At 38.4% G+C, this 24,660-nt stretch overlaps 1 protein-coding gene across 4 annotated transcripts in view; it reads left to right on the forward strand.

The window, feature by feature from the left end:
* The first annotated feature begins 1,463 nt into the window (after positions 1-1,463).
* Positions 1,464-24,660, forward strand: part of camta1a (calmodulin binding transcription activator 1a) — a 1,215,621-nt gene continuing 1,192,424 nt past the window's right edge. For all 4 annotated transcript variants that reach the window (XM_059952154.1, XM_059952156.1, XM_059952157.1 and 1 more), the window contains exon 1: positions 1,464-1,541. In XM_059952154.1, coding sequence (XP_059808137.1) covers positions 1,517-1,541 — 25 coding nt within the window. In that variant the 5' untranslated portion in view covers positions 1,464-1,516. The remainder of the gene's footprint in view (positions 1,542-24,660) is intronic.

A 24,660-nucleotide genomic window follows, 5' to 3' on the forward strand; every position in this document is an offset into this window, starting at 1 on the left:
TGTCTTGAACCGGGCATCAGGGATTTGCACTTAGTGCCTATTCCCAATTTCCAGCTTGGCAGCATTTTTTGAAAGTCACGATCATTCTGGTGAGGTCACTTTAAATAAATTTCATTGTTGGGGAGTGATTCAGAGGAAACAATATAGTATGCTGCTTGGGAAGGGAACCTGCAGGAGACAGCTTCCTTGTTGCTGGCTGATGTCACAGATTTGGGAAGCCACTGAGTAGGCTTGGTGCTGGAAGTGGGGGGAAAAAATGAGTGTTTAGGGTAGTTGGTGGGTTACCAATCACACGGTAATACTTGTCATGTGGTGCTCCCTGCTCAATGCTTCACTCATCAAAGGAAACAGTGAGTATTCATCATTCATCTGCTCCATCCCTTCTTCCCATGCTCCACAGCTCTCATACTGGATTCTTTCTTCTTCAGCCCTTTAACATGACCCACCTTCTCACTTCACCTCTTCCCCCTCACTTGGCTTTACCAATCACCTCCAGCTCCCTCTCCTCCCCTCACCTCATGTTCTAGCTTCTGCCCTCTTCCTTTCCAGTCCTAATGAAGGGTCTTGGCCTGAAACATCGACCCCCACCCCCAAACTCCACAGATGCTGCCTGATCAGCTGAGTTCCTCCAGCATTTTGCGTGCCATTTTCTGGATTTCCAGCAGAATTTCTTGCGTATAACCCTTCCTTCTCCCTATACTGGCTACAACCCCTTGATAATCTCAGACCTGACGGAGGGGCTTGACTCAAAACTCCACTCATGCTCTATCCCTTTGCTTCCACAGGTGTCGCTTAGCCCAGTGACTTCGTCCAGATTCCAGCGTTCATTTTCTTTTGTCTCTCCATGTTCCTGACTGGTGCCTTGTACAAAGGCTCTGAGGTGTCAGGATCGGAGTCAGTCACCACAAGATATCCAGTCTCTGACTAGGTCTTGTAGCCACAGTACTTTTGTGGCTGGTTCAAGTGACCTCCAAGATGTCGATAATAGGGGAATTCAGCGATAGTAGAGATGATCTCACGATTACTGTACATGATTTTCCAAGAGTTACGGCGCTGATTAGGGAGAACCAACCCATGCTGATATTTACGGCCCACCTTGTTCGTATGCGTCGTTACTAGTTCAGTCATGGGAACTGGGAATGAAATCCCCAAATCTCACGAGATTTACTCTTGGCCACGCGAGCGCGAGGAGAATTTTCTTCCCCCCCCCCCCCCCCCGCCAGAGGCGCGCGCGCGCGGACACACGCACGCAAGGAACGCGTACGCCTTTCTGGGCGGTCACAACCTAACCCGATAACCGGAAGTTCCAGGTCGATGATGGACCTACGTCCCAACCAATAGCACATCGATCCGACGAGCGAAGAGGCGGGAGGGTGGGGCGGTCGGCCCAATGATCTGGTCGCCATTGGAAGGGAGCGAAGAGGGGGGCGGGGTGGGTTCTGTGCCCGGTGCTCAAGGTTGGTTGAGCGGCGGTTTCTCCGGCGGTCGGGTTTAGGGATGTAAGTGGGGGACTGAAATGGCTGCCGAAAAGAAGCCGGAAGGTAAGGGTCTAAGGAGGAGGGGTTGGGAGAAAAATATAAGTGTGTGTAAAATATCACTGGTATTTAATATTTATTTATGATGACAACCTGCTGGACGACGAAAAAAAGCTGAATCTGACAGAACAAGGGGGTGTGAAGCGCTGCAAATGGAGCAAAAACGGTTTATCGTAAATATAGAAAACCGCTATGTGTGGAGTATAGAGAAGGGCAAACTATTTCCTTACAGAAATAGAGTCAATGTCCGAATTAATTTTCGTGTTCAGCAAACTGTCACTTTCAAGAGAGAGAAAAAATAATTAATATTTTAAAAATCAAATATACAAGGTTGTTTAGTATTTGCTGGCGGTAAACTCCACAAGAGGGCGGTAACAGATTGTTTATCTGGTGTGAAAGTGATTTAACTCCTCTCGCACTGTCAAATACTGGAATACTTGAAGTAATGTACTCCAGAATAACTCGCAAAATCACTGTCGACAAGTGGATATTGCATATAAAGTGTCACCTCCGATATATATTTGTTTTGACTTTAAAGCATAGTTGTAGAAGACTGAAACGTTGGCGGTTAGATATACAAAATTTTAAGTATTAATGGAAGATCACCGTCAGAAGTTTTATTTTGCTTGATTAATCTTTTTGTCATGGAGACCAGTAGATTTCGAGTTTTAGACAAAAGATCACGTCTTCAATTTATTTACTTTGAGAAAAGTTTGTTCGTTTTTAAATATGTACAACTGGATTCCTTTTCAAGTGCAGCGTGTTAAAAGACATTTTCATATTGAATTTTCTTCCCTTTTACTATTTTAATGAAAATAGTAATGGTACAGTATAATTAACACATTGTCAGACACTGATGTTTTGAAGCTCTAAGTATGAAAATACAATGAACTTTTGTATGTTGATTGTTTTATAGACCGAACAGTTTGCAATTTTCTTGTACATACAAGAATTTGTGCAAGTAAGAAAGCATTGGACGATATGGTAATTCCAAGTAAATTCAAAATACTATGAAGTATTATTTATTCCATTAACATAAAATAATGGGTAAGCTGGTTTACTTGAAAGATTTATAGAATATGAACATAGCGTATACATTACAGAGAAAAAAACTAAAGAAGTAAACTATTAAATTACATGTAGATTTGTCAGTTTATTATTGGAAGAAATTTGCAGGAAAATAGGGCCAAATTACCCTTTTTAAAGCAAATACTGTATAATACTTTAAAAATAAAATCACTTAATGCTGAAGAGCATGCTAGTCAATTTTAATATGACTGGGTATATCAGTGATTTTTAATTTGGGCTGAAATGATTTTCTTATACCTATCCAATAATAGAAATTATTCACTATATTGTGTGTCTGTTTTTAATGATTTGTAAAGGTTTTTTAAAAAAGTCTCGTACTAATTGTCAATGTGTTTCAAGAATACACATTCCTGGAATTTTTAAAAGAATTGGGAAGGAGACAGCCTTAACCCTTTGTTTCACAGCTGCTGTTTGGCATGCAAAGCATGATGCTCTTCTAAGTAATACATGAGGTGGATGCAAATGAAGCTTAGTTTAGTATTCAGAAGAGCCTGTCTTTATTTGTACCCATATAATGTAAAGTATTGTATCATTTATGGAAATACGGTCTTTTTGCACCTATTTAGATGTTTCTTCTAAACATTTAGATTCCTGTCAGAAATAATTCAACCAGTATCAATTCTAATGGTTATCATTACATTGTCTGTTTTGTTCTTTACCAGTTGTTTTTGATTCTAATTATAAAAAATATGTATTTCTTTCAACAGGCAGACCATATGTCACACTTGGAGTGACTCTACTCGTTCTATGTATCTTTCTTTCTCCCCCTACAGGTATTTGAACAGCTTATGGTATTCTTGTCAGACAACAATGCCAACGAATCAAATTGTGTGGACTGTATTATCACTGTCAAGTTGTTAACATGTAGATACCTTAGGTAGTTTTATTCACTCTGTCATAACATAGTATTGTGTTACTGGTATTTACAGGGAAATATGGACGTCAAAGGAATATCTATTAAGAAGCTCACATTGAATGTACTTTTATTTCATGTAGTGATAGCAATAATGGAAAGTACACAAATCTAGAATTCTTTCTTATAGCAGATCAGAAAATAAAACCTACATTTTCTTGTTCCTTCCAGGTTGCAAATGTTCCAATTTATGACCTCTTCCTTGGACATTAAAATTGTGAAACTTCTCACCTTCTCAAGCATTCTCTTAATTGTTAGTGTATATGCTTTTAAAACCAAAGTTTTGTGAGATCTAATCACTATTTGATTGATCAGCTCAACTTGTCCTTGCTGTCCTGCATGATGGACTTTCGCCAACGCAAGTTTCTCAAAATAAAAGAGAAAAGGAAATAATTCACTGTAGTCAGTCTAATTTAGCCAAGATAGGCTGATATTACTTTACGGTATGTTCAGAATCTGTAAATTTTATATGTTTTAAGGTGCTCAATGAAATCATTGGAATTTTGCTAGTAATGTAATCTTCCACTTACAATGAAGTGAAATCGTTTTAGCTTTCAAAAGTGGAGAAGCAGTGGTTGGTGGTAGCCATTTCATTTAACGTACTATTTCATCACGAGTTACTGCAAGTTAATCAAGATTTCTCTCTTCCTCCTACAGTTATCCTGTTATTATCACCTGCATTCCAGCCATTCTAAAAGTTCTGTGTTGACAGTGTTGAGGTATTGCTCTTTGAATGCTGACTACTTTTGTTATCTCATTGAAGCATCTTTTATGCATAACCTAGGTAGAATGATTGCAGGCTGTCACGTAATAGGAACATCACAGTCATAAACTTATAACGGATACTATGTTTTTTGCTCCCCACCACTACTACATTTGTTATTTCTTTCTACAGCTTTGTGCTGAAGAGACAAAATAAGATGAAGATTATTTACAGAATTTAGTTTTCATGTAGTATTAATAATGTATTAAATTTTAACTGTGGAATTATAATAGGAAGGAGTTATTATTAAAAATTGACTTTGAGACCCCAGAAATGGCTTCTGCAACAATAATCCTTTTTGTACACAAGTATTCTTACAATTCTTCACTAAATATGGCATTAACCAAAAATGCTAATAAGATGGTGGCATGGTTTTGTTATTGCTCGTTTGTTGCCAAAGTCAGCATTGGGATGTGGGTAGGGACAAGGAATGTTTTGCCAAAGGGAAATTTAGAAATCAAGGAGGTCTGAGGTGATAAATGTGATTCCAATGAGACCAAAGTAAAGAATAGGATAAAGGCAGTAGAGAGAAAGGGTGATCAGATCCGTGGAGTTAAGCACAAAAAGGACCAAAAAATGTTGGTCGAGCTCTACATAGGTCTCCAAACATCATTACTGATGTAGGGCATAGTATAAACTAGGAATTTAGAGGCATATGTTACAATGATTTTGTAATAATTATAGCTGACTGTGATTTACATATACAGTATACTGGACTAGTCACATTTAATATGGAAGATGCATTTTGGAGCGCCGATGCAATAGCTTTTAAGATCTGTGTGTTGAGTAATTGGTGAGGAAATGGAGCTTTTCAGGTATGTTACTCTGCAGTACCAAAGAACTAACTGATAACATGGAAGGTAAGGGGCCTTTGGGGAAGAGTGATCATAATATGATAATATTTGTATTGAAGATGATTTGGTTCCATCTGATACCTGGATCTTAAATTTAAGTTGGGAATTTACATAGAAAAAGTATGACTGCAAATGAGAAATTTCTAGCAATTGAATATTGTTGCATAATCTTTTTAATATCACTTTTTAAGTTGCTAAAAACTGATTACTGTATATGGTTCAGTTATGTCTAGTGACTAGTTTGAGATGGTATTAACTCAAAGGAAGGTGTGATTGCTTAAAGTAACAATGAGCCTGATAACTGGGAAAACATTAGAACAAGAAATTAATACCAGAACATTGTAAAGGAATGCAGAAATAGAATAAAAATAATATTGAAAATAATATAAATGCTTTTATATGCAAGCTGTGTAAAAACTTTGATTTTATAATTGCATTAAAAGTAAAAAATGGGTAAATGCTAATGCAGATCCCTTACTTACTGTGACACATGAAGTTAAAATGAGAAGTCAGGAAATTTCCTGGAAATAAATGGAGATCAACAAGTCTTGAGTGATGGGATGAAAGAGATTTGCATTTTTATTTGAGAAAATTAAAATTCCAAGGTTTTCAGAGATGCAGATCGTAAATATTTAAAAATGTTGCCAGCCAAAATTCCCTTGATTCTGAAATAGTTTCTTCAAACTGTAAGGATAATGGGGATCTTCAGATGTTCCCTCGAGGCAGAGACTCCTGTAGATACTGCAGATGGTAGAAGAGGATGTGTATTGTCTGGACAGCCGCTCTTGCATTCCTCTGTATTTGAATTGCTCTACCATACCATGACTCAGGATAGTTAATCTCTCTCTTCGGCTGTTTATCGATTTCAATGTTGAAATGTTCAATGACTGAGGCCTGGGCAAGGTTGTATGGAAGACCGGCAGTTGCCCATGCTGCAAGTCTCCCCTCTCCACGCCACCAACGTTGTCCAAGGGAAGGGCACTAGGCCGATACAGCTTGGCACTGGTGTTGTCGCAGAGCAATGTGTGGTCAAGTGCCTTGCTCAAGGACACAACACACTGCCTCAGCTAAGGCTCAAATTAGCGACCTTCAGGTCACTAGACCAGTGCCTTAGTCACTTGGCCACGTGCCAACACAGGATGGTTAATATGTTGGTTAATAAGTTTCAGTGGTACATCTGTAGAATTTGCAAGAGGAATCAGTGACAACCTGAACCTCCTTAAGTAAAGATGTTGCCATGCCTTCCTTGTGATTGCATCTATCTGCTGGGCCCAGGATTGGTCATCTGATATTTTAACATCCAGGAATTTAAAGCTACTGACCTTCTCCAGCATCAATTTCTCTTAATGTAAACTGGTATATGTTCACGCTGCTTCCCCTTTCTTCTTCCTAACTGCAGCCAATAGACGGCCAACTTGTATATAGTCCATACATATGAATGCACTGTTGTGAGTCCAGCAAAATGGATTTGCCATCTGCTGCAGGGCTGCAGTTTTCTTCTCCATTTGGGGTCTTGATTTGTGGCCACATTTCCGATTTTACAGGAACAGAATCCTTTTGAAACTTGGGGAGGACCTGCAAGTTAGCCATTCAAGGACTAGTTAATGGAAAGAAACTGTAGGAACAGATGCCTTTTTTGAGTTTGAGAGGCTGGGACTAGTGTTAGAGGGTCTTGTGGTGGTGTGCTAGCTGTTCATAATTTAGAATCAGTGTTTGGATGAGGAAACCAACCAACCCAACTAACTAACTAACCCAATTTTGCTGTTAACTTAAAGCTGAGTTAAGTGAATTTCAAGGAAGATGTGCAGTGATGGGTAGCATGAACATTGCAGCAGGGTAAGTATACAGCTAAGGACATGATGGATTGACTATATAAAGGGAAAATATGTAAGGGCATTCACTTTGAAAGAAACAGAAAACAATCCTGTTGTAAAACAGAAGAGATTGAATGGTGTTATTATCTCTGTACATGAATACTTAGTCTAATCATATGTTAGCTTTTAATGCAAGTTAATTTGAATCAAGGGAAAATATGACATGCTCTAAATGAGGAAAAATGCCAAAAATCATGTACTGTCCTGGTCTCCCTATCCAAAGGAAAATATACTTTCAATAGAGGATGTGCAAGGAAGGCTCATTGGGATGAAGATGGAATTGCCCAAGATAGATTAAGCTGTCTAAAACTATGCCTTCAGAAGGATGAGAGGTAATCAAACAGAATTCTTGCCATGATGACTAGATAGATGCTTGTCCTAGCAAGGGTATTTGAGAACTGGGACTCAAGTCTTAAAATAAGGGTTGGTAACCAGGACAGATGAGATTTCTTCAACTCTGAAGATAGCAAATCTTGTAGATACTCTTCCACAGAGTACAGTGCCTTCTCAGTAAGTGAGAGTATGCAAGACTGATATTGATGTGTTTTTGGATATTAAGGGAGCAAGGGATTTTGGATTTGTGCAGGAGGATGGTGTTGAGGTAAAGATAGCCAAGATCTTATTGAATAGCCAACATGCCAACACTCACAAAATGCTGGAGGAACTCAGCATCTATGGACTAAAGTATAGAAAATGTTTTGGGCCAAAACCCTTAAGCACAACTGGAGTAAAAAAGCTGAAGAGTAAATTTAAAAGGTGGGGAGAGAGAAACACCAGGTGATAGGTGAAACCTGGAGCGGGAAGGATGAAGTAAAGAGCTGGGAAGTTGATTGGTGAAAGAGAGCATGGAAGAAAGAAAAAGGGATGAGTACCAGAGGGAGGTGATGGGTGAGCAAGGAGATAAGGTGAGAGAAGGAAAAGGGGATGGGAAATGGTGAAGGGAGAGAAGTGGGTGCATTGCTGGAAGTTTGAGAAATCGATGTTCATGCTATCAGGTTGGACATTACCCAAAATGAATATAAGGTGTTGCTCCTCAAATCTAAGTGTGGTCTCATCATGAGAGTGGGGAAAGCCTTGGTTGGATATATTGAAATGGGAATGGGAATTGGAATTAAAATGGGTGGCCACTGGTGGATATGGCGTAGATGTTTGGCAAAACATTCTTCCGATCTATGTTGGGTCTCACTGATATACAGGAGGCCACATCAGGAGCACAAAGCAGAGTATAAGACCCCAACAGACTCACAGTTGAAGTGTTGCCTCACCTGGAAGGACTGTTTAGGTAGTGAGGGAGTAAGTGTAGAGGCAGGTGCAGCACTTGTTCCGTTTTCAAGGATAAGTGCCAGGAGGGAGATCACTGCAAAGGGAAGAATGGACAAGGGAGTTGCGTAGGGAGCGATCCCTGCAGAAAGTGGGGGGGGGGGGGAGAGACGTACTTGGTGGTGGGATCCCGTTATCCCGTTCAAGGTGGCATAAGTTTCTGAGAATTATGTGCAGGACATGGAAGCTGGTGGGGTGGTAGGTGAGGGCAAGAGGAACCTTATTCCTGGTAGGGTGGTGGGAGGATGGGGTAAGAGCAGATATGCGTGAAATGGAAGAGATGCAGTTGGAGCAGCGTTGATGGTGGAGGATGGGAAGCCCCTTTCTTTGAAAAAGGAGGGCATCTCCTTTGTGCAAGAATGAAAAGTCTCATCCTGAGAGCAGTTGCCATGGAGATGGAGGAATTGGGAAAAGGGGATAATGTTTTTACAAGTAGCAGGGTGGGATGAGGTGTAGACAAGATAGCTGTGAGAGTCCGTGGGTTGGTAATAGACATCAGTGGATAAGCTGTCTCTGGAGATAAAGACTGAGAAAGGGAAGGGAATTGTCAGAAATGGTCCAGGTGAATTTGAGGGCAAGGTGGAAGTTGGAGGCAAAGTGAATTAAGTCAACGAATTTAGATTGGTTACAGAAAGCAGCACCAATGCAGTCGTCGAGGTATCACAGGAAAAGTGCGGGATGGTCACCATTGTAGGCTTGGAACATAGACTGTTCCATGTAGCTGATGAACAGGCAGGCATAGCTGGGACCTATGCGAGTGCCCATGGCTACTTTTGTTTGAAGGAAGTGGGAGGAGCCAAAGGAGAAATTATTTAGAGCGAGGACAAGTTCCAATAGGTGGAGGAGAGTGGTGATGGAGGGGAACTGGTTAGGTCTGGTGTCCAGACAAAAAGCAGAGAGCTTTGAGGCTTTCCTGGTGGGGAATGGAGGTATATAGGGACTGGACATCCATAGTAAAAACAAGATGATGGGGGCCAGGGAACATGAAATCCTTGAAAAGATCAGGAGTGTGTGAGGTGTCATGAATGTAGGTAGGAAGGGACTGAACTAGGAAGGATAAAACAGTTGAGGTATGCCAATATGAGTTCAGAGGGGCAAGAAATGGCCGAAACAATGGGTCCAGCTGGACAAGTGGGCCACACTTGGGTTGGAGGAACAACACCTTGTATTCTGTTTGGGTAGCCTCCAGCCTGATGGCATGAACATTGATTTCTCAAACTTCTGGTAATTCCCCCATCCCTCCTCCATCACCATTTCCCATCCCCTTTTCTCTCTCTCATCTCCTTGCCTGCCCATCATCTCCCTCTGCCACTCCTCCCCTTTTTTCTTTATTCCATGGCCTTCTGCCTCTTTCACCAATCACCTTCCCAGCTCTTTACTTCATCCCTCCCCCCTCCAGCTTTTACCTATCACCTGGTACTTCTCTCCCCTCCTCCCACCTTTTAAATTTAGTCCTCAGCTTTTTTCCTCCAGTCCTGCCAAAGGGTTTCGGCTAGAAATGTCAACTTTTTTCCCGTAGGTTCTGCCTGGCCTGCTGAATTCCTGTAGCATTTTGTGTGTATTTCTTGGATTTCCAGCATCTGCAGATTTTCTCCTGTTTGTAATCCAACAGACCACAAGGAATTGATTTGGCTACTTATATTTCTTATGATTTTTTAGTGGCAGGAAATATCAGTCTTGTAGATGTGGTCTACATGTTTATTTGGCCATTATGGGAATTTCTATCAAACTGTTTGGATGTCTCGTGTTTTTTTTCTGGATTAGTAATTTTATGAATTAGTTTATTCACTGTTTCAAAAGAAGGAAAACAAAACTAGTGGAAAATGATGTAAAGTTATTTTTAGTTGAGAATATTTTTATCGATAATGTGTTAAAACTTAATTTGTTTAGAGTGCTTAGTGCCGGTCCAGGTTGAGTTTGGTTAAAATAATCGATTTTTGCCATTTCTCCATTTGGGACTGCTGTTTGGGTTATGAGGTTTAGTACGTTGTAGCGTTTACATTTGCCTTTCTCAACACAGGGTTAGGGAACTAAAGTCTTGAAAGCCATTTCACTGTTTTTAAACTGCAAATCACCCATGTGCAATATTATAAGTTATAATATTGAATACAAATAGTAGCAGTATACTATAGGCTACAGTGCACTCAAGGGAATTAAACTAGAGTGTTTGTTTAGCCTTGCTTGCTCTTAACAGTCTTTTATATATTTGTAAAAATATACTGTTTAAAATGTTTTGTTTAAATCATTGAAGTTCTTACTTTATGTTACAGCAGTTAGTTATCCTTGCTGACAACCATTAATTGCAGTTTTATATCTTCTGGAAGAAGCTTTTCTTTCTTATTGCAGCAGGTTGTATAGTGCTGTGGAATAGTGGTGTGCCAGCTCTGTTCTCCTGGTTCTAACCAACTGAATATCTATCATTTTCAATTAACTATATCAAAATTCATTTCTCTTGGGCCATAGAAGGAATGAAATTCCTAATTTCTGTTACCTACAATATTTGATCTGAGTTTACTGATAGTAAACCAGGCTGCTTTTTGAAAAATGTTTAAATGTACATGGGAGGCAGACAAGATAAATTTGAAATATGATGGGAATCTTTTTTTAAGTGAAAAAATATCTTGGATGACTCATTTAGGAGAAAATTAGTAAAAGGAATTAAGCATTTACGAAAATTTGGATATGGCGGACAAAGTGCAAAGGATGGGAGCTTGGTTTTTCTGTAGGATGTAATTCTGTGGTAGAGCTATATACCTATGCATTCAATACATGGAATACAAGAATAAACCCCTATCTGGGTATAATTTTGTCAGTTTACCATGGGTGGTATAACCTTACTGGTATTCTTTCACAAACATAACTTCTAGCCATGACAATGTAGCTTTAGTCATTACTCTTACAAAATCATGCCTTTAGCTGCTTAAAATGCTTTAGATAAAGAAACAAACAAGGTCATTCTTTCAACTATCTCCTCCTTTGATTGAACAAGTATTTGGGTATAAAGGCAAGGAGAGCAGTGGAGTCAAATTTGGGGTTTTTGAGTACATTCTGTGAATTCTTGACCCAGATATTGTTGAATGTGCAGTTATGTCATAGTTCAACAATAATTTTTCTAGGACTAATGAACACATAGGAATATTTCCCTCCACACCTCTGCAGCTTTGTGACTAGCTTTGATGAAGTGAAATAAGTGACTGTGCTTGACATGTGGCATTATGGAAGCTGAAAGATTTTGCAGACAATGAAAGTGAAGAGAAAATCTTTACTGGAATAATTCTTCACACACTAAAATATGTTTTTGATTGCTCAGATTTTCATCAATGACCTTTCTCCCAACACAAAGTCAAAAGTGGGGAAGTTTACTGATTATATTCATGCTGCTTAGATAATGAAGTAGCCCAAACCTGTATGGAGCATGATCTTAATCACATCCAGGCATGGTATGATTATTGTCAATTAATATTCATATTGCACAAGTGCCACATAATGACTATTTCCAGCATGAGATTCTAATTATCTCTCCTTGATATTCAAAAAAAGTGCCATTAATGTCAGCTTCCTTGGTTTTCCAATAATCTGAAACTGAACTGGACCATATAGCTGCTGGCTGTAAGAACAGGTCCAAGGCTGGATATCTTGCAACAATTCACACACCCTTGAACTTCACAAGATAGTTAGGAATGTGATGGAATGCTTGGATGAGTGTGGCTCCTGTAACACTTGAGGTTCACTATTTGGGAAGAAAGAGCTTTGTTAATTGGACCCCATTCACCACCTAATCACTTGCCTCTTCAATCACTGGTTTGTTGACAACAACTGGTATGTTAGCAGGAGAACTAGTTGTCATCATTTCATCGTGAATTGATTTTATAAACTCCTTTAATTGAAATTGCCCCAAAATGCTTCAACAGGCATGTTATAATTTTAAAAAAATACTGCAACACAGGAAATTTCATGGGTGAATGACCAAAAACCTAGCTAAAATTTTATGGTTTGAGAATCATAGAGTGAGAGTAAAAAGATATTTTCGAAGGATAATTCCAAAGTTTTTAAGGGTTTGATAGCTAAGGACAATAATCAAGGAGCTTTTAAATTCTGGGATGATCAAGGGACCAGATATAGGAATGTGAGTATCTTTGAGATCTGTGCTGGAGAAAATTATGGAGGTGAGCAAGCCCTTGAAGAGATTTGAAAATAAGAAAGGATATTTCAAAATTGTTATGTTATTTAACTTGTGATCTCATGATAGTTCAGCAAGATGACCTAAGTTAGAGAAAGAGCAATAGAGTTTTAGATACATTTTTTTGTAAGGTTGAAAATTTCTTGTCTGCAGATGATAACAATATGTAGAAACATACTGGGCCAAAGTGAATTCTTGACTTGAGGAGGAAACTGTGAAGAGAATATAATGTGAAAATGTACTGGCACCAAAGGTCTCGGCCCGAAATGACGACTGTCCTACTTCTTATTTATGCTGCCTGGCCTGCTGCATTCCACCAGCATTTTGTGTGTGTTGCTCGAATTTCCAGCATCTGCAGATTTCCTCGTGCTGGCACCAATCAATTAGTTTGGGGAACTGAGTAAGAGTAGCCCCAGGAAGTCGGATGGTGAAGAAGAAACATTTAATTGGCCATGAATATAGTTAAGTGTTTTGTACGGTAAAAGAATAGACAGATAATGCATGATTATTCACTGCACCTAGTTGAACTATACAGTCAACTGATTTGGCTTTTCAAAGGAGAATTTAGTTTGAATGATCCAATTTAGCAATTTAAAATATGTGAATTTCTTCAACCAAAGATTTTCCATTGATGGCAAACATAGTTGGAAAAATTTGTGTTGTCGTTATTACTAATTAGATCATTGATGTTTGTTAGCTTATTAGTCCACTGATGAAGGCAAAGTTAGTGCTTACGAATGCATTCACATGAAAATCACTACCAACAAGTGGCATGTTCCTGAAAAACAAAAACTATAGAAGCCTGATGGCTAATAAGTATTGTTTTGAAATATCTTGGACAATTAATGCAGGTTGTATTCCATTTTTGGGAACATTAACATATTGCATATCATTGTGGCTTGTAAAGTATTGTTTTCATTCACATACAGTTCAGTCCTTCGGGAGAGGTGACGGCTGCTTACGTTTTTAAAGTGGTTATTAGCTGTAGATTATTGTCATTGTGGATTAAACATAGATTATATAACTCTGATCCAACCAATTGTGGCACCAGAGGTATCGTTATCAAATTTCCCTGTGTGAAATTAATACTGTCTAATGGTATACTGCTTGAAGAATATTAAATGCACAAAAATGAAGTTCCAGTTTGTTTTCTGGTCTTGGCTACATAATATCATAAATTTAAATTGGCTGTTAGCTTCAGCAAAAAAAAAATTGGGTTGGCATTTCTGTTGCTGATAACAGTTCAGGTCTGTTTGGGTACACTAGTACAGCTAGGGCTATGCATGATGTCATCTGTATGCAAATAACTTCAACTGAAGGCCCACATCTAACAAATGCCCATTTAATCAATGTGTTATCAGCAGATGCTATTTTGAAAACATACCTCCAAAATTAGCTTCATTTTGGTAGGATAGAAAAACAGGTATTAAGGATTTGGAGTGATAGAGTGGGCTATTTGATCTGTTCTCAGCTTGGCCCAATATTTGGCTAGTGAAATGTATCTTTCATATGTTAAACTTCTGGATATGTACATGTTCATTTTGAACTTATTTGATAGCTTTTTCAAAGTTTGTATGGCGTTGGAACTTTTCATGGTTGTTATTTAAGATGCTATTGAAATTTTATAAGTGTATACAGTATACATATGAGACAAAGGCTGATGTAAGCTTCATGTACTTGTTCTGTAGCATTAAGTACATTATGTAGCTCTGTAATTAGTTGTATAGGACAGCTAGTTTCTTTGGCTTTGAGGCCTTATTTCCCTATGACATTAAACCTTCAAGTTTCAGTTACAGTTGTAGCATGTTTTTGGGCAGTGATGCTTGCTGAATAAAGGAGAGTGGAACCTGCAGTTAGACAAATGTTAAAGAAGTGGAAGAGTAACTTGGGAATGATTTTAATGATCAACTTGAATTTTGGATAATCTGAATTTTTATATCTTTTTTCTCATCCCCTCTATTTAGATTTAAATTGAAGAAATATGTTAATGGGGTGTTAATGATCAGAATGCTGTTCTTATTTGTATGGGGGCTGGGTTTGATGTTTTTTTTCCCTGAATGACTTTCCTGTCTCTTTTTTTGTTTCGTGGCTACCTGAAGAAATACAGATTCAGGGTTGTCTAGGATACATGCTTCGATAATAAATAAACCACAAGTCAATTAAATTGTAAAGATATTCTGAAAAAATAAACATGAGAATACTTCACATCATTGGAATGTTGACAAGTGCTTCAACTTTCACTGTTTCATTTCTTATCTACTTGCACTTATTATTAAAACGATAGAAACACATCCCTTTGGAAAAAATTGCCAAGTCATTTCCTTTGTGTTGCCTTGTCAATCATCAGGTCGTTATTGCATACTCAACTGTAAACTTCTGCAACTTTTTCATGTTTATTTTTCCATTCAATAATATTTTTATTTCAATGATTCCAGTGTTGAAATGTATTAAATTAAGTAAATATTTTGCTTCTCTGTATTGATCCATGTTTGTCTTGTAGTTTCTTCAATAGGAAGTATTTGAGAACCAAAACTGATTGGCATTGCTGTCATTTGACTTAATAAAATCACTTGTTTTATTTCCTTTTTCCTTGATCCAGAAAGTGTGTGCATCATGCCAGACTTTTCATTATATATGGTTGCAATGCCAAAAAATAATGAAGACATGTTTGTATTAATACGATTTAACCATTACTTCTCTTTAACCATTAAGTCTCTTTCCAGATTTAAATTTTGGTTTATTATGCCATATAATATATAATTTGCTGTTTGTAATAATTAACTAAGAATATAGCTAATATTAATGTATCAAATTTTGATAATTGTTTCCTACCATTATACATTATAACTCCACCCTGGGTAAAATAATTCCTTTGTACCATTACATTGTATTGTATACAGTTATGCAACATAGCAACCAAAGTTATTAATTTGCTAATGGTTTGTTCAAGAAAATATATAATACAAACTGTACCCATAGATCCCTTTTCTTGGTTGAACTTTAAAGTTGTGTTTGCTTACCTAAATTTTAAATTGTATTCCTGCAAGGTTTTTGAATCAAACTGTTCTATCAGTGGTTCGTAGTGTGCCATTCAGTAAAGATTTAATTATTTATAATTATTTTTGTATAGCTTAGAGGTTGATTAAAACATACTTCGACTGGTGAACTTGTTTGTTTCTGTGAATGACTATTACATGAGCAAAGCAATGTGTGATGTATTCTCATTAATTAGATGTAGATATTTCTGAATGTATTGGTCCTCTTGCCTTTTGCAATGCTCTTTGGACATGAAGGTGGATTCATTGATCAGTACAGGTGTCCCCTGCCGTACAAAAGTTTGCTTTAACGAAAGACCTACATTAGTACCTGCTTTTGCTAACTGAAAGAAATCCGAAGAGGATTTTTGCTTTTATGAAAAAAGGCGCTGGCTTTTAACTTGTGTTTTCCCAGAGAAAGACCACCATGAAGCCTTGCATGGGCAGGTGTGTACACGTGAGTGTACGTGCCGATGTTTTTTTCTCTCTACAAATTGGTTTTGGCTAAATCTTCCCGATTCTGATAAGTGAAACTACACTGTACATACATTATTTCTACTTTATATAGGATGTGTATTTATCATATCATTCCTGCTTTTACTATATGTTTGTGTTATTTTAGGTTTTATGTGGTATTTAACTATATAACCATATAACAATCACAGCACGGAAACAGGCCATCTCGGCCCTCCTAGTCCGTGCCGAACTCTTAATCTCACCTAGTCCCACCTACCCGCACTCAGCCCATAACCCTCCACTCCTTTCCTGTCCATATACCTATCCAATTTTACCTTAAATGACACAACTGAACTGGCCTCTACTACTTCTACAGGAAGCTCATTCCACACAGCTATCACTCTCTGAGTAAAGAAATACCCCCTCGTGTTTCCCTTAAACTTCTGCCCCCTAACTCTCAAATCATGTCCTCTCGTTTGCATCTCCCCTACTCTCAATGGAAACAGCCTATTCACGTCAACTCTATCTATCCCTCTCAAAATTTTAAATACCTCGATCAAATCCCCCCTCAACCTTCTATGCTCCAATGAATAGAGACCTAACTTGTTCAACCTTTCTCTGTAACTTAAGTGCTGAAACCCAGGTAACATCCTAGTAAATCGTCTCTGCACTCTCTCTAATTTATTGATATCTTTCCTATAATTCGGTGACCAGAACTGCACACAATATTCTAAATTTGGCCTTACCAATGCCTTGTACAATTTTAACATTACATCCCAACTTCTGTACTCAATGCTCTGATTTATAAAGGCCAGCGTTCCAAAAGCCTTCTTCACCACCCTATCTACATGAGACTCCACCTTCAGGGAACTATGCACTGTTATTCCTAGATCCTAGATTCCTCTGCATTCCTCAATGCCCTACCATTTACCCTGTATGTTCTATTTGGATTATTCCTGCCAAAATGTAGAACCTCACACTTCTCAGCATTAAACTCCATCTGCCAACATTCAGCCCATTCTTCTAACTGGCATAAATCTCCCTGCAAGCTTTGAAAACCCACCTCATTATCCACAACACTTCCTACCTTAGTATCATCAGCATACTTACTAATCCAATTTACCACCCCATCATCCAGATCATTTATGTATATTACAAACAACATTGGGCCCAAAACAGATCCCCGAGGCACCCCGCTAGTCACCAGCCTCCATCCCGATAAACAATTATCCACCACTACTCTCTGGCATCTCCCATCTAGCCACTGTTGAATCCATTTTATTACTCCAGCATTAATACCTAACGACTGAACCTTCTTAACTAACCTTCCATGTGGAACTTTGTCAAAGGCTTTGCTGAAGTCCATATAGACTACATCCACTGCCTTACCCTCATCAACATTCCTCGTAACTTCTTCAAAAAATTCAATAAGGTTTGTCAAACATGACCTTCCACGCACAAATCCATGCTGGCTACTCCTAATCAGATCCTGTCTATCCAGATAATTATTAATACTATCTCTAAGAATACTTTCCATAATTTACCCACCACTGATGTCAAACTGACAGGTCTATAATTGCTAGGCTTACTTCTAGAACCCTTTTTAAACAATGGAACCACATGAGCAATACGCCAATCCTCCGGCACAATCCCCGTTTCTAATGACATCTTAAAGATCTCCGCCAGAGCTCCTGCTATTTCTTCACAAGCTTCCCTCAAGGTCCTGGGGAATATCCTGTCAATATCCTGTAGGTTATTTTTTCGGTCTGGGAACGCTCAAATTTTTCCCATATAAATTAACGGTAATTGCTTCTTCACTTTACGCCTTTTTGGCTTATGAAAGGTTTCATAGGAACGCTCTACTTTCGGATAGTGGGGGAAACCTGTATTACAATATGTTTACTTCTGTTAAATTCATTCCTTTCACTAGAAGTAAAAGAAAACAGTTATGGTCCATTTATCTAGTATTGTATAAACCTAGCAGTTGTATGTCACAGGAACGGAAGCAGCAGTAATGATGGCAATCAATCTCTAATTATTCTGTCCACAACTAATTCAGATTCGAGGCACAAAAAAGGCCACAGTGATGGAGATCTTTAGGTTCTACAGTTGCCTGTTCTCCCAGGGAAGCTGTACTTGCTACTTGCCTTGTATCAAGTTACTCTTACTTGGAATAGGAATTGTAAACTAAACAGCTTAAGTCACTCCCTGGTGTTCTCTTTCTGTTTCCGTGTATCTCCAAATGATCAACTGAAAACAATAATAAGCAAAGGACCAGAAATTAAACTGTAATTAAAAAGCTGGAACTTTTGACCAGCTTTTTAAATGCATCATTGCTGAAAGGTAGGATTCCCAAAATGCTGGACATGTACTTCTGTGCCACACTGCCAATATTGCAGAGTAGGTGGCTGCTTTGTGGTCCCTTGAATTGTTGATATGCATGTTGAGATCTCAGTGATTCAGGTGAGATCTTTATAAAGCTGAGCTTCACCAGGAATGACAGAACTGCCTCTCAATACCATACTATGAAGTGCTTTGAATCTTTTCCCAGCCAGCAATAACATCCGAAAAGCAGATTGCAGATGCTGGAAATCAGGAAAAAAAATGAAAGTGCGAGTAACATTCAGCAGTTCATTACAAGTCCACAGACAAGTCTTGACTATAATACTCTTTCCTAATGTCCTGTAAAAACTTAGTTACATTCTCTTGGCCCCTCTGGTTCTGTCAAATGTTTCAACAACAATACTTTACAGAACAGTTCTGAAAGAACTTCCTTTTTACATTAATAGCTTCAACTCCACTCTGATCAACATGTTTTTCAAATCTATCTGTTCCACTTCTTGTGTTTCTATTCTCGCCCCCAATCTCCTGCCCTGGGTAAGGATAGGGTTGCCTCTATCCTCACCTTCCACCCAACTTGCCTCCAATTTCACTATGTAGTGCTTCCATCAGAAGCATCTTTACTTCCTCACTTTTTAGCATTTCAAAGGAATTGTTATCATCACTCCTTGATTTGCTCTTCTGATAACATAATGCATTCCCCTCTTCATATGCAACCAGAGGGAGATCTGACATCTGCCATTTTTACCTCTTCCCTTTCTATTCCTCAGGGACCAAAATGCTCCTAACAGATCAAGTAGCAATTCATTTCTACACCATAACAGTTTAATACATTGCATTTAGTGTTCATAATGTGATCTCCTGTTGAATAGGTATACTAAATATAGACTAAGTGACCACTTCATTTGTTTAGCCTGCAAGAATCTCCAACAAGTTCCCATTCTCACCTCTGTTTGGCTTCTGAAAGCCAATTATATGCTCAATGGACAGCATCATATCGAATGACAAAAGACTTTGCAACTCACATTATATTGAACTCAACAATTTCAATTGGTTATTTGTGATCAAAGGTAATCTATGTGTAATGTTAACACAGTTTCCCCTTACCAAGATGCTCTCTGACCTGCTGTATATTTTAAGCCTTCTCATTTATTTTGAATTTCCAACAACCATTTTTTAAACCTTACAGTTCCTGCAATTTTTTTTGCTATCTCCTCATCCTCCAATCAGCTGTGATTTAATAAGCCTTCAGCAATAATGTTGTGCCATTTAGTCACTGTTTTCCCTATACAGACATTCCTTTTGTTTAGTCACCAGCTGTCCTTCTCATTCCACATTTAGTTTTCAATAAATTCACTTTGTACTTCAGCCCTTCCTCTGTAATTTGGTTTTAATTCTAACATTTCCTGCTTCTGATGGAAAGGTCCTCAACCTGATCTTTTTTTAAAAAAAAGATTCTGTTCATACCTGCTTTCAGTTTTACTGAAAACAATGAGTATACAAGAAAGGTAAACAAGAGAAAATCTGCAGATGCTGGAAATCCGAGCAACACACACAAAATGCTTTTTTACTCTAGTCCTGCCGCAGGGTTTCTGCCCGAAACATTGACTGTACTTGTTTTCCATAGATTCTGCCTGGCCTGCTGAGTTCCTCCAGCATTTTGTTTGTGTTGATAGGAAAAGGGTATGTATTCTCCACCAGATCTGCATTTATATAACTGAAGTTATGCTGCTTCAGAATTGATGAAGTCAGTATTATACTGCATTTATTTAACACTTTTATGAAACAACCCATTGCTTAAACAAGTGACATCTCTCTGAAGTTTTGTTACTGAATATTTTAATAAATTTTCAACTATTGGAGAGCCCCAAGTAAATGAGCCTTTAAAAAAAAACATGCCTGTTTTAAAGAGTGTTGTTCAACTTGGCAATAACTCAAAGCTAAATATATTTGGTCAAATTAATTTTTAATTGTAAAATAGAGGATTGTATTATTTGTGCAATTGTAACAAATAATTATAGCTTGATCTTTCAATCATGATGTAGAATAGGCAGTTATTTGATTTTTAACTTGGAGAATAAAAAGGTCCAGGATCAATAAGATTTCAGTTTAAATTAAAAAGCTGACTGAAGTCACCAAAAAGGTTTTACAGGTGATCAGCAAAATTAATTTATTATTGAATAATACTCATGGTGTTGAATAACTTTTGTCATTGGCACAAGATAAGATGAAGACTAGTAGGGACACCAGAACAACTGAAAGGTTCTGTAACGGGTTTGAGAATTTCTATTACAAACATTTTTATAAACCATCAGATGCAAAATTCCCAGTTTCACAGGGTCATTTTTGCAAAAGGAATAGAAGTAGTGTTTGTGAACTGTCTGGTAATCTGATTGCAGAGGGGACGAAGCTGGTCCTAAAACCTATTCCATTTTTCACGCTGTTGTACCATCTCCCTGATGGTAGTAATGAGAAGAGGGCATGTCACAGATGGTGAGGGTGGCATGAACTCGGACCAAAACAGTCCACAACTTGTCAATTCACTATAAATTGATGTGATATATTTCTGCTAAGAGGCTACAAGCAGAATAAATTTAAGAAATAAACATAATAGGAATGTTCTTTTAAACCTTGTGAAAGAATTTTGCTGTAATAGAGCAGTGATTGTTTCCTGTGCTTTTCACTGGCAATGTTTGATACTGATTTTGTAAAAAATGGTAATGCTTCCAGTATTTGGTCTACCTTATCCCACGGAGAGTGAAAACACAAGGATTTAATATACACTGCCTATGAAAAATATTCACACACTTTGACAATATTAAGTCACAGTGGATTTAATATGGATTTTTTGACACTGATCAACGGAAAATACTTTCATGTCAAAGTGAAAACAGCTTTCGGCAAATTGATTTAAATTTATTACAGTTAAACAAAACAATTGATTGCATAATTACTCACCCCCTTCAAGTTGTATTTAATATATGCACCTTTGGCAGCAATTACAGCCATGAGTCTGTGTGGATAGGTCTCTGTCAGCTTTATACATCTGGACACTGCTCACAAAACTGCTCAAGCTCTGTCAGATTGCACGGGGATCTTGAGGGAATAGCCCTTTAAGACCAGCCACAAATTCTCAATTGGATTGAGGTCTGGACTCTGACTTGGCCACTCCAGGACATTAACTTTGTCTTTAAGCCATTCCTGCTTAGCTGTGGCTTGAGGTCATTGCCTTGCTGGAAAACAGATCTTCTCCCAAGTCACAGTTCTCTTGCAGACTGCATCAGGTTTTCCTCTGGTGTTTTGTTTTATTCATTTTACCCTCTACCTTCGTAAGCTTTCCAGGGCCTCTTTAGTAAAGCACCCCTGTAGCATGATGCAGCCATCATTATATTTTATTTAAGGGATGGTGTGTTTTTGATGTTTGGTATTTGGCTCACGCCAAACATTGCGTTTAGTCTGATGGTCAAAAAGCTCATTTTTGGTTTCATCAGACCATAGAACCTTCTTCCAGCTGACTTCAGAGTCTCCTACATGCTTTCTGGTAAACTCTTGCGAAGATTCCATGTGATTTCCCAACCCCAAACAGTAGCTTTCTCTTTACCACTCTCCCATAAATCTGCAACTGGTGAAGTAACCCAGGCAACAGTTGTATGCATTGTCTCTCCCATCTTGGCCACTGAAGCTTGTAACTTCCTCAGTTCTGTCATTGGTGTCTTGGTGGCCCTCATAAGTTCCCTTCTTACACAATCACTCAGTTTTTGATGACAACCTGCACTCAGCAGAGATACAGCTGTACCATATTCTTTCCATTTCTTGATGATTGACTTGACTGTACTCTAAGTGATATTCAGTGACTTGGAAACTTTCTTATATCTATCTGTTTGATAAACTTTTTCACAGAGTTGCTTGGAGTGTTCTTTTGTCTTCATGGCATGGTTTTTGTCAGGATACTGACTCACCAGCAGTTGGACCTTCCAGAGAAAAATGTATTTTTACTACAATCAATTAAAGCACCTTAACTGCACACAGGTGATTTCCATTTAACTAATTATGTGAATTCCAAAACCAATTGGCTGCATTGGTGATGATTTGGTGTGTCATATTAAAGAGGGTGAATACTTATGCAATCAATTATTGTGTTTTATATTTGTAATTAATTTAGATCACTTTGTAGAGACCTGTTTTCATTTTGACACAAAAATCTTTTTCTATTGATCAGTGTCAAAAAAAAGCCAAATTAAATCCATTGTCATTCAATGCTTAAAACAAAAAAACTTCCGGGGTGGGGGGGTGAATGCTTTTTATAGGCACTGTGCTGCTGAATCACCAATGTGGAGATGAAGATGTGCACTTTCTTCAAGGAATATCCCAATTTGTGCTTCCCTGACATTGACAACTGGAAAATAAATTAACTCATTTAAATAATTTTTAGGTAAGTTCTATTTAAAAATAATTTATTAGTCGTCTTTCCATTTGTCATGTGACCTGAACTTGATATAGGACCATAGAGCACTACAGCATGGAAAACAGGCTATTCAGCCCTTCTAGTCTGTGCTGGAACTTTATTCCACTAGTTCTATTGACCTGCAACCAGCCCATAACCCTCCAGACCTCTCCCATCCATGTATCTATACGATTTATTAAAATTTAAGAGTGAGCCCCCATTTACCATGTCAGATGGCAGCTCGTTCCACACTCCCACCACTCTCTGAGTGAAGAAGTTCCCCCTAATGTTTTTAAGTTCCCCCTTTCACCCTAAAGTTTTGTCCTCTCATATTTATCTCTCCTAATCTAAGTGGAAAGAGCCTACTCGCATTTACTTTTTATACCCCTCATAATTTTGTAAACCTCTCTCAAATCCCCCCTCATTCTTCTACGCTTTAAGGAATAAAGTCCTGACCTGTTTAATCTTTCCCTGTAACTCAACTCCTGAAGACCTGGCAACATCCTAATGAATCTCCTCTGCACTCTTTCAATCTTACTGATATCCTTCCTATAGTTAGGTGACCAGAACTGTACACAATACTCCAAATTTGGCCTTACCAATGTCTTACACAACCTCATCATAACATTCCAACTCCTATGCTCAATACTTTGATTTATGAATGCGAGGATACCAAAAACCTTCTTTACAACCCCATCTACCTGTGATGCCGCTTTCAGGGAATTATGTACCTGAACTCCCAGATCCCTTTGTTCCTCCACACTCCTCAGTGTCCTTCCATCTGTGTATGTCCTACCTTGATTTGTCCTTCCAAAATGTAACACCTCACACTTGTTTGAATTAAATTCCATCTGCCATTTTCTAGCCCATTTTTCCAGTTGGTCCAGATCCCTCTGCAAGCTTTGAAAGCCTTCCTTGCTATCCACAGTGCCTCCAATGTTAGTGTCATCAGCAAACTTGCTGATCCAATTTACCACATTATCATCTGGATCATTGATATAGGCAACAAACAGCAATAGTCCCAGCACAGATCCCTGAGGCACACCACTAGTCACAGGCCTCCAGTCTGAGAAGCAATTATCGGCTACCACTCTCTGTCTTTGCCCACACAGCCAATTTTGAATCCAGTTTACAACCTCTCCATGGATACCTAGTGTCTGAACCTTCTGAACTAACCTTCCATATGGGACCTTGTCAAAGGCCTTATTAAAATCCATGTAGACAACATCCACAGCCTTTCCTTCATCTACTTTCTTGGTAACCCCCTCAAAAAACTCTGCAAGATTTGTTAAACACAATCTACCACACACAAAGCCATGATGACTATCCTTAATCAGCCCTTGGCTGTTCAAATACTTGTATATCAGAACACCTTCCAATAATTTACCTACTACTGATGTCAGGCTCACTGGCCTGTAAGTACCTGGTTTACTTTTGGAGCCTTTTTTAAACAATGGAACAACATGAGCTACCCTCCAATCCTCTGGCACCTCATCCGTGGCTAAGGACATTTTAAATATTTCTGCCAGGGCCCTTGCAATTTCTACACTAGTCTCTCTCAAGGTCTGAGGAAATATCATGTCAGGCCCGGGGGAATTTATCTACCTTTATTCGCTGTAAGGCAGCAAGCACCTCCTGCTCTTTAATCTCTGTATGTTCCATGACACTACGGCTTGTTTCCATTCCTTCCGTTTTTGCTATGCCAGTTTCTTGAGTAAACACTAATGCAAAGTAACTGTTTAAGATCTCCACCATCTTGTGATCCTCCACACACATCTTGTGAACCACTCTGATCTTCTAGAGGACCAATTTTGTCCTTTACTATCCTTTTACCCTTAATATACTTGTAGAAACCCT

Source organism: Hypanus sabinus, chromosome 27 (assembly GCF_030144855.1).
Source record: "Hypanus sabinus isolate sHypSab1 chromosome 27, sHypSab1.hap1, whole genome shotgun sequence".
NCBI classification, from domain to species: Eukaryota; Metazoa; Chordata; class Chondrichthyes; order Myliobatiformes; family Dasyatidae; genus Hypanus; species Hypanus sabinus.